At 23.0% G+C, this 10,976-nt stretch overlaps 3 protein-coding genes across 5 annotated transcripts in view; 2 read left to right on the top strand and 1 right to left on the bottom strand.

Moving 5' to 3' along the window:
- The first annotated feature begins 377 nt into the window (after positions 1 to 377).
- On the top strand, positions 378 to 6,513 carry LOC102677257 (zinc finger MYND domain-containing protein 11). Of its 3 annotated transcripts, none has more exons than XM_006617122.2 (8): positions 378 to 670; positions 3,726 to 4,136; positions 4,211 to 4,541; positions 4,649 to 4,962; positions 5,165 to 5,197; positions 5,313 to 5,813; positions 5,881 to 6,063; positions 6,152 to 6,513. In XM_006617122.2, the coding sequence occupies exons 2-8, from the start codon at positions 3,741 to 3,743 to the stop codon at positions 6,272 to 6,274; spliced, it is 1,881 nt and encodes a 626-aa protein (XP_006617185.1). In that variant the 5' UTR covers positions 378 to 670; positions 3,726 to 3,740; the 3' UTR covers positions 6,275 to 6,513. The 3 variants fall into 3 exon arrangements, with proteins under 3 accessions (XP_006617185.1, XP_031367037.1, XP_031367038.1); XM_031511177.1 differs by lacking the exon at positions 378 to 670 and adding an exon at positions 1,085 to 1,123; XM_031511178.1 differs by lacking the exons at positions 378 to 670; positions 5,165 to 5,197 and adding an exon at positions 1,085 to 1,123.
- Positions 6,514 to 7,328: 815 nt separating this feature from the next.
- LOC102677111 (protein LZIC-like) lies at positions 7,329 to 8,395 on the bottom strand. Its single transcript, XM_006617121.2, has 3 exons — positions 8,124 to 8,395; positions 7,905 to 8,040; positions 7,329 to 7,797 (listed from the first exon to the last, which is right to left on the bottom strand). Exons 1-3 carry the CDS (start codon positions 8,222 to 8,224, stop codon positions 7,456 to 7,458), a joined length of 579 nt encoding a protein of 192 aa, XP_006617184.1. The 5' UTR covers positions 8,225 to 8,395; the 3' UTR covers positions 7,329 to 7,455.
- A 948-nt stretch (positions 8,396 to 9,343) lies between these two features.
- The window catches only part of LOC116185835 (forkhead box protein B2-like), a gene marked incomplete at its 3' end in the record, with an annotated part of 21,235 nt that continues 19,602 nt past the window's right edge, over positions 9,344 to 10,976 (top strand). The window contains exon 1 of the mRNA XM_031511198.1: positions 9,344 to 10,381. The remainder of the gene's footprint in view (positions 10,382 to 10,976) is intronic.

The raw sequence follows: 10,976 nt of genomic DNA, 5'->3' as shown, positions 1-10,976 counted from the left end.
TATATATATATATATATATATATACTATTGTGTATAATTTAATATATTTTTTTATGTAAACATCATTCTGTGTATTTTATATAATGAAATTATATTATTTATATGCAATGTATGCAATTTAAAATTAAAATTTTAATTATTTAGCAAAAAAAAGATTCATGTGAAATTTTATAATTATTATTTATAAATATGTATAATTCAAATATGATAAACAATTTAATAATGATTGAATTATTAAAAATATTTTTCATAAAGAATTATTTTTAATATAATGTAAAAATATGGATTATATAAAATGTAAAAATAAAAAATAAATTAATTTATTATATAGAAAATAAAATATTTTCTCAAATTTAAAACATTAAATTTTATAACAATGGAAAATATGTGTTATTTTAGTTTTTTCAATACTTAATTTTAACATGCGCGCGCATTGTTAAAGTTAGGTTGGTTATGACGTACGCGATATGTGCAATGTAGTTGCGCGTCTCTAACATTAATTATTATCTTATTATTGCTTGCGGGCGTCGGCAAAAAATTTATTTTTGTTTTAAATATATTTTATTATAAAACAGAAAAATATGAATCATTAATTATAATTTAAAATTGAAATTTTTATTTACGATTCAAAGTAACAGTATATAAACTACAAATTAGTGTTTTAGCTTTGGTAAGAAACTTTAGACTTGCATAAAATTGTATAATGAATTATAATTATGAAACGATAATCAATTAAAACGTAGCAAGGATAAAACTATTTATTTTTCAACAATGTAATACATTATAATGAAGAATTTTGATAAAATAATATTTTAATTAAATTTAGATAATTTCACTTTCAAGTATTAATAAAAAGTATTATAACACCATTTATGTGCATAACCAAAAATTATACTATATATAAATTTTAATATAAAATTATTATATAAATTTTAATATAAAAATATTATTTAAATAATTAGATAATTAAATATAGTTCAGATTTATGTAATAGGATGAATACTATTTGTTTTTTTATTATTCATATTCTTCTCTTGAAGCTTTATCATTTTAAGATTGAAGATATTCCGTAAAGTATTAAATGAAATACCTGTTAAATATGTTACATTTAATAACCATTCTGGTATGTATAAAACTGTAAATACTTTCATTAAACATTCAAAAAATAAAGGTGTCCATAATAATATTCCACAAAGTAAAGACATTTTGATATTATTAAAAAGATGTAACATGTTTTCTATTTGATGTATTGTGTTTAATTGTATTCTTTTCTCATGAAATGAAATGTTTTGTTGATTATCTTTGTAATGTTCATTCCAATTTTGTTTAAAATCTTCTTGTTGAGTTTCTATTAGATATAGTTTATTAAAATTTATTGATTCTTGAATGTTTTCGTTTAAAAATATAACATCTTTTGAATTATTAGATTTTTTAGAATTCATTGAAATATTACAATGTATATTATTAACTTTATCTGTGGTGTCAGAATTAAAATTGTTTAATTGCATTATATATTTTGCTTTTAAGTTTTTTAGAATAATTTGACATTTCAGTTTACCATATTGCTGTAAAATTGAAGAGAATAAAATTGGCAGAAAATATATTACAAATATTAGTGCAAACAAATGTATCTTTAAAAATTTAGTTGATATAAAACATTTATCTATTACATATTCTTGTATTATCTTTGACTCATTATCATTTTGATAAGTATTGATTTTAATATTTGATAATATATTTTGTTTATGAAAAATTGAATTATATTGAAAAATTTCCTTCGATTTTAATTTTTTTAATTCTTTTTGTTGCTTTTTATTAAGATGATTTTTATCTTTTTGATAATTTTGTATATTTTGTTCAGAAATATTATAAATACATTTAAATACATTAACATATATTTGGTCATTTAATATAATTGATATATTATGTTTTCTAATTGTATTTATAAAATTATCTATAATGTCTTTACTTTTATTAAGACACATTTGTAATTCTTTAAAATTTAATTTTTTTGTGGTATTTATATTATTGTTAACTCTATTGTGTGAAATTTTTTCCTTTAATAAATGTTTTGAAGAATTTGTTATTAAATAATTAAACAATAATTTTTTGTCATTTTTATCAATATAATTATTTATTTGCATATTGTTTTTTAAATTTGTATCATTTTCAATATTATTTATATCAGGTTCACTTTCAACACTCTTATTTTGCTTTATAGTTTTTGTATGAATATCTAATTCAAAATATTTTGTTATATTTAAAAACTCAGAAACATTTTGAGAAATTATATTAGAAGGAATAGTATATGTATCATTCATTGCAGAAAAAACAAGATTTTGTACTTTGGATATTATCTCATTTACTTGAGTAATATTAGAAGTTTTCACTAAATCTTTATTATTAATATAATCTTCATATAGTGGAGTTGTATATATTTCAAAATTAACATTCTGTGGCATATTTGTAAATTTTATATTATAACAATCATCAAGAAAAAGTATATTTTCACTAAAACATTTTTTATTTTCCATGTCATTTGTAGGATTTGTATCATATTCAGACAAATATAAAAGTCCTGTAACAATAATAGGCAAAATCCATTGATTTAAGATAAATATGACAGTAAATTTTTTATCTTTTTTCATTTTATTACATTTGAATATATGTAAAATGTTTTTTATATTTTTTTTGATTCCTGAAACTCTTTTGGATTTCACTATCTCCACTATAGAATCAAATTTTATTTTTGTGTTAAATTTATTTATATTAATATTTTTTTTATATATCATTTCTTCAGTTTGTAGCAATTTAAAATATTGATTTTTAAGATGAAATGCATTTAAGTTGCATTGTACAGAAAATATTAACAAAGATACAAATGAATTTGTAAATGGAAAGAATAACATTCCATATTTTATTATTATGTTTATTATATTACACTGTGGAATCATATTAAAGTTGTTTTGATTTATATTAATAGTATATTCCATAAATCTTTTAAATTTAATTTGTTGATTTAAATTAGCATCTTTTATATTCCATGTACTTTCATTTATTGGAAAAATTTTATTTATCACTTTATTGTGATTCAAATAAGTAACATGTATCATAAAATTTGTAAATAATATACTTGATGTAAATATAGAAAATAATACATCAGATACCGACAAAATATATAATGGTGTATTTCTCCATTCTTTAAATTGTCTTTTTAATAAAATTATTATAGTAAAAACACTGGATAATAATAACATGTATGTAGATATATTAAGTATTATATAATACATCTTATGTATGCATAAATTTTTTATGATTTAACATGCACTTGTGTTATATTATATGCACTAAAATTATTTTAAAAATTATTTACTTGTATATTTTGTTCAATTCAAAAAAATACTATTTAGAAATGTTGTTGAATAGAGAAGCATGGTATTTTATGTTAATATATAGTATGTTAAACATGAGGCTATCTCAACAACTGTTATATTTTAGATATGATAAGTATTGTACATATGAGGGTATATTGATTATTTATATAATAACAAATATTGGTATTGATATTTTATTTCTATTTTTTATATAAATTATATTTATATAAAGTTTTAATAAAATAATTTAAAATAATATGTTTTGACAAAATATTTTTTTATTATTATTTAAAGTTATTAATTTCTTAAAAAACATATACAAGATTGATATTCTTTTGATATTTGTTTTAGTATTTACTTATCATCATGTCAATTCGTCGTAAAACTGATCCTTTTATGATACAACGAATATGGGATGCTATCAAAATAACTGTACATCAAAGAAGTTTACCAAGTAATGATCGTATGGTACGGCATTTAGCTCGAGTTTATGGAATTACAGAACAAGAGGCACAAGAAGAATTAAATAAAGCTGTTGATGATGGACTTGTTTATTTAAAAAAAGTACCAACAAAAAATGGTATAGAACAAGAAAGTTATAGATTACCATCTGATATTATACCTAATGATGGTCACGATTGGTACTGTTATAAATGTCAGAAAGCAGGAACAGTGGAATGTTGTCAACAATGTCACAGAGTTTATCATCCTGAATGCCATATGCTTAGTAATGTTAAATTGAAAATATGTAATTTCTGTGAAGTAAGTACATTGAATTCAAAAATGAAATTTAAAATTATATATATATTGATAAAATATAAAAATAATTGTTACAGAGCATAAATAATGATACATACTCAGATAAAATTGATCTCAACCATATTTTAAGTTTTACTTGTGGACATTTGAAAGCAAAATTGCCACCAGAAATTACAAACCGTACTATTGTTTTTAACAATGATCCTATTGTTACACCAGCTAATAGATATTCAGGTACAACTTGGATTAGTGAAGGGGAAGATGCATGGCGACCAGGTGTTCTTATAAAACACCATATGGATTTAGCTATTATGGATACAAAAATTAAGAAGAATGAATATAATAATTTGGCTGAGTTTCAAGCTGATGCACATAATATTTTACACAATATTATTATATATCATGGAAGTACGTATACACATGTACACGCGCATACATATACACAACAAATATAAATTATTTTTAATTTAAAAATTTAATTATAATTTATAATTTTAATTCAAACATTTATTTAGCACATAGCATAATTGGAGAAATGGGTCATACAATGTATCAAGATTGCTGTTATGATCTTCAAGAAATTCGTCGTTGTGCTGACTGCTATAGAATATCGAATGAAAAATCAGAGAAACTGTGGTTTTGCATACCTTGTAATCCACCACATCAGTTAGTTTATGCAAAACAAAAAGGATATCCCTACTGGCCAGCTAAAGTGATGCAAGTTAATGGCAACATTTATGACGTCCGCTTTTTTGGAGGTCATCACATGCGAGCCAACATCGAAAAAATGTTCATTCGGCCGATTACTACCAGTCTACAAAGTTTACAGGTAAAGATAAGTCACAAAATTATCCGGCGTTCAACGCGAAATTGTCACGCGAACACTGTGAAATTCTCGGTTTAGGTTACACGCCATTTACAATGTATTGTATCACTGACACAATAGAAGAGAACTCTTGAGAGAAAAAGAAATTTAGAAATTGTTGTTGCACTTAGGTATATTATTATCTTAACAACGAATTCTTGCATAGCCTTCGGAAAAAGGAAAATGGAAAGAAATGAAGGTATGCACATAAACTGTGGCCTAAAGTGTACAACTAATTTCTCACCACTCTGTTTCATTGTGCAATTGGAAGAAAATCAACTTTTCTTAAAACGTGCACAATTTACCTTCCATAGATAAAAAGATCCACTGCTTGGAACAGAGCATTTGATGAACTGAAGCATCATCAGAATTTGCTGCAAAAGTCGGGCACAACCATCGAAGAATTGGACATCGACGACGATAATGAGGGTCCTAAACCGAACAAAATCCGAAATATAGAGTCATCAGGTTCAAAAAATACAACGGGAAATCCTACGAAACAACTTTTTAAGGATTTAAGAGTTAAAGTAGAACGTCTCAGTTCGGATGGTCACAATGATATACCGTCAAACCAAAAGGGAATCGAACATAATGAACGTTCTTCAAAAAATAAAGCTAAAAGTGAAGAAAGACAAGTACCTTGTTTGCCAGTAGCAGAAGAAGAACCTGCAAGAGAAATATCCAGTACATGTCCTCAAGGTTTGAAGAAAGAAGGTTCTCAAGAAGATATGGTCACTTCTAGCTCTCAAGAACCAAGAACCAAGTGTGTTTTTGTACAAACAGAACAAATACAAACAGAAAAATTACCAGCAAAGGTATAATATTTAATAATTATTAATTCCTACTTTTATAATTTCAATTTTATAATGTTATGTATTGTAGATAAAAAGAGAACGCAGAACGTCAGAACAACCTACTACAACAGCATTAGAAAAATTACGTCGTGAATTGGAATTGGAGAAATGTAAAGAATTAGAAAAATTACAAGCTGAACATGCTAAAGAATTACGACAACTAACAGATAGACATCAACAAATTATATCAGAAATAAAGAAGAAACAATGGGTAATAATTCTTTAATAGTTTTATTTATACATGCAATCTATATTTTCTTTATATATTTTAATTAATATCTATATTATATTATTTTTAGTGTTATAATTGTGAAGCTGAAGCAATATATCATTGCTGTTGGAATACTGCATATTGCAGTACTGATTGTCAACAAGTCCACTGGCAACGTGAACATAAAAGAGTTTGCCGTCGAAAGCGTTAAATTAATAATGAATATAATAAATATGGTAATATTAAATTTATAAGAAAAAAATTAAAATTATTGTATTTGAAAAAAGAGGATACTTTGTAGAAGCATATTAATATATTCTTGACACTAATTTGACATGCCTTGATGTAAGCTTTCTGAATGAAGGCATTTGTAATATGTATGCAAACAAATGTAAATCCTTTGATTTGTAATTATTAATTATAATTATAAGTAAAAATGTAAAAAGATAATAAGCGATATTATTATATATGTATATTTGTTTTCAAACTCAATTTTTGGATAATAAAAAGGTATTTTATTTTAATTATTTATTAAAATGATAAAACTAAAAATATTATTAATCTAAAATCTTTAAGATGTTAATAAAAAGTTCTTATAATTAAAAACAAATTTATTAATACAAAAATAAATTCATTAAATACATTAATGAAATATGTAATATTGTTTTAATGTTATAAATAAATGTTTTTTAATATTCTATTCATAATATTTTTGTAAAACATATGTATGTATACATATTAATAATGATACGATCTGAAATATTATATATATAAATACATACATGTCTCTTTATTCTCATATACATATAATTTATATGATATCATATAATTTACATGACAATGAAATAAACATATTTTATATATTAAAATAGATAAGAGATGCTAATATTACAATGATATAACTAAAAATAAATACATATATAATTTAAAATGTAAAAAATACATTAAAAAGAAGATTATTTATAATTATTTATAATACATTTCATATTCTATTTATTTTGAATATTAATAACAATATTTTCAATCTTCAGTCTTATGTGTTATAATTTAAGTAAAATAGGCAAATTTAATCAAGATTAATAATAGAAATGAAGATAAATATTAAACAATTAAAATAACAAATAATATAAATTTGTTACTTTAAAAATAATTTTATTTATAATAAAAAATATTAAATAGCAAAAATTAAAAATATATATTGATGTATCTTTTATTTTTATTAACTACTAATATTATTTAAACATTGTATTTCATGAATAATAATTTAAATTTATTAAAGTACTTAATTTTAATGTATCAATCTTTTTATATTTAATTTTTTATTTATATAAAATATCATTTGTTTATAAAAAATTAAAAATTAATGTTAAGAAAAAAAAAATATCCTAAGATTTAAGTATTTTGAATTCTAGCCTCATCACTTACTACTGCCATGGCTATTCGACCTTTATTTACATTTTCAGTTACTTGCACATAATTTGTAGTATCAATATTATTAAGCATTAATTTTTCCAATAACTGTAATTCTTGAAGTTCTAATTTTTCACCAAGTTGTCTAAGTGCATTTAGTACCTCTGCACGCTGAAGATCACAAACTTCTTTAGTTATTTTTCCAAGTTTCATATCATATTCAATTTGAGCTAAGCGATTTCTAAGTTGTGATGTTTCACGTTTCCCAAACATTCTAATAACAGCTGGTGTTTTAAATGCTTCACTAATTGCTGCTTGAATAGCCTAATTAAAATTTTTAGTATATATTTATAATTTTTCTTATATTTTATAATAAATATTTTTAGATGAATATTTTTTTTAATTTAAATATATAAATTTTTATAACATACCAATTGTATTGCACTTAGTTGATCAATTAATGTTGTATCACCAGATATCAATCGTTGCAAACTTTCATTGAATTCTTGTAAATCTTCTTTTGTGAGCTGCATAGCTTCTTCATATGCAGCTGCATCTAATAAATTCCTATTAATTGCAATAATGTTATAAAAAAAAATATTATTTTTAAAATTATTAAATTAACAATTTGAATAATTTATCAAATATACCGATTTTCTTCTATATCTTCTAATTGCTGTACTAATCTATCCAATTGTGCCTCTAAATTTTTTTTTAATTTTTCAGTTTCTAATTTACCGTGAGAACCCATTTTTAAATGTAAAAACAATAATAATTAAATAAATTTGAAATAAAAAATAAAAATTATTATAATCGGTTGAATTTTACGAGTGAAATCACGATTAGAATTAATTTTTTAATATTACTTGTTACTTTGCTGTATATTTATTTGCTGTGTATTTAAAATCTTTTGTATTATTTTATACTTATATATTTTTACCACATATATATTCCCACTGGTTTAATATATTTATATTTTCTTCCAATTAATAATCTATTTATTTTTTAATTTTAAAGATATAAATATAATTGTGATTTTTATATGCAATTTCATTCTGCTAAAACAATATCAAGCAACAAAAATATAATATTTCAACAAATCATCAATTTTAGATATGAATAACACATATAAAAGTAGCAAATGCACATGCATATGTGCATATGTAATAGATAAAATATACAATCTTACGTAAATACTTAATAATTCTGTTTGTATTAATTATTGTATTGTATTATTATACAAATATACTTATATTATATTATATTATATATATATATACTTATCATATAATTATTTATAAAAATATGTATAAAAATAAATATATATTTATGTTTGTTCTATTGTATATTTTTTAATTATGAATTTACGTGGAAAAATATTTAACTAATTTAAATGTTAATATTAATATATTAATATATTATTATTATTATTATTATATTATTATATATTATAATTATTATTAATATTAATATATTAATAATAATTAATATATTAAATGTTATGTTTTCAATATAATTATATGCAATAATTTATTTCTTTTTACGATTAAATAAAATATTTTCTATTAAAAAATATAAAATTAATTGATTAATAAACTTATTCTTAAAATTATTTTTATTCATAAAATAATAAATAATAATTGTAATATAATTTGCATATAAATAATAGTTGTAAAATGTTATAATATATAGGAATGATTTAAAATCCATTATTGTAAGTATTTTTTACTGATTTATATATTATTAACTATCCAATATCTGTATAACCGTCAGTGTGGCTAACAGTCAATCAAATAGTTACCTGATTGACTCTATATTCCCTACATAGTTTATGCCAGACATTTGATTGGTTGCTGTAGAATTTTGTTTCACTATGTTACCACAAATCCGTTTGTGTCGTTTCGAAAAAATAATATCTTTTGGACAAATTAATTAATGCGCATGTAATTCTAATTTATAATTAAATAACTTAACAAATATCGATTATCGACGATTTTTTAATTTGTTTTGAATTATCTTTATATCGAATGTGTAACAAGTTAAGATTCTTGTATATTACCATTAAAGAACGGTAGATAAGAGGAAATGGAAAGAAAGGCGTGCTGTGGTTGTGCTCAATGTATGGTGCGCGTCGCTTCTTTTTTCTTACAAGAAAACAAGTCATTTACTATTTGTCAAACAATTTACGCGACATTTTAGGCAGGTAGAACGATCTAGGTACGATTATTGGTGATAATAGTTTATTAGTATTTCAAGAAGAAATAAGTGATCGTGCGCAGTTGAATATTCCAACCGCGCGCAAATCTTGGAAAAGTAATAAGAGCGTAAACACTTTTGATCGAACGAACCAACGGACAAAGACGTTGTGCAGAAAAAGTGTGTAATTTATTGATGAGTACAAACGAAAACTGTTATTTCAATAAAAACAGAAGTATGGAAAAAGTGAACATATAGTTTTACGTATGAATTGACCGTAGTTGAAGTGCGCGCGCGTGTAAATGTGCTACCAGTTCCGTACGGGTGACCGAACGCTAACCATCGTTTCACGTACGTCGAATTTTTCAGCAAAGTTTGCTTGGACAAGAAGTCTTTCGACAAACATTACGGTTAACTACGTGCGTGTGAAAATAACGTACCTATGAGGACCTCAGCGAGCCACATAAGGCAACAAGCTTTGAAGGTAGTGGAGAGTTTAAAGAAGGGAGGCCTACGCCTGCGATGAGCATGCCAACGAAAGGGAAACATCACCACCTGCCCCAACATCATCAACATCATTCACAGCCACATCATAATCCGCCACAACATCAACCTCAACTCATAGTGAACGTCAATCAACCAAGTGTTCATTCGTCTCAAACTTACAACACTGTGGTTACGACTAATACACCGCGTTTTGTACCAAATGCTGGTGAGTACAAATTATATCTTTAATTTCTTTTAATTCTTATATATGTTATCATATATCTATTTTATTCATTTTATATATTTATGTTTTTTTTACGTCATTAGATTTTTACGTATAACTTAAATACTCGAATGAGGTTATGTTTTAAGGTTAGGACAGCCATGCGGTCCATGTGGCTATCTTTTAGGGACATTTCGTAAAAATCTCTACAATCTCTACAATAATGCATTTATTTTCTTACATTATTTTATATCCTTTATATAAGAATTAATTATTGTTTTTGTTTTCGATATTAATTTTATTAAAGGATTATGCTTAAAAAACTTGGAATTTTAATTAAATAAAGAAAGTACTACGTATATGCAAGTTGATTTTTCTATAATTTATATATTTGTTTTAAAAAAAATATATTGAGATTATGGCTTCCCAGATCTTTAATTTAAATAATATATTTTAAATGAAGTTTTAATGATTTATTTTATTTTATATTTTTTATGTTTGAAACGATAAGATATATTTTTTAAAAATTATATTTTATTTTTTTTATATTTTATATAATTTTAATGTAATGATGCTTTGTAAATTTTTTATTCTATTT

This window comes from Apis dorsata, unplaced genomic scaffold, assembly GCF_000469605.1.
Source record: "Apis dorsata unplaced genomic scaffold, Apis dorsata 1.3 scaffold_293, whole genome shotgun sequence".
NCBI classification, from domain to species: Eukaryota; Metazoa; Arthropoda; class Insecta; order Hymenoptera; family Apidae; genus Apis; species Apis dorsata.
The sequence above is the reverse complement of the archived record's forward strand: the minus strand, read 5'-3'. Positions and strand labels throughout refer to the sequence as shown.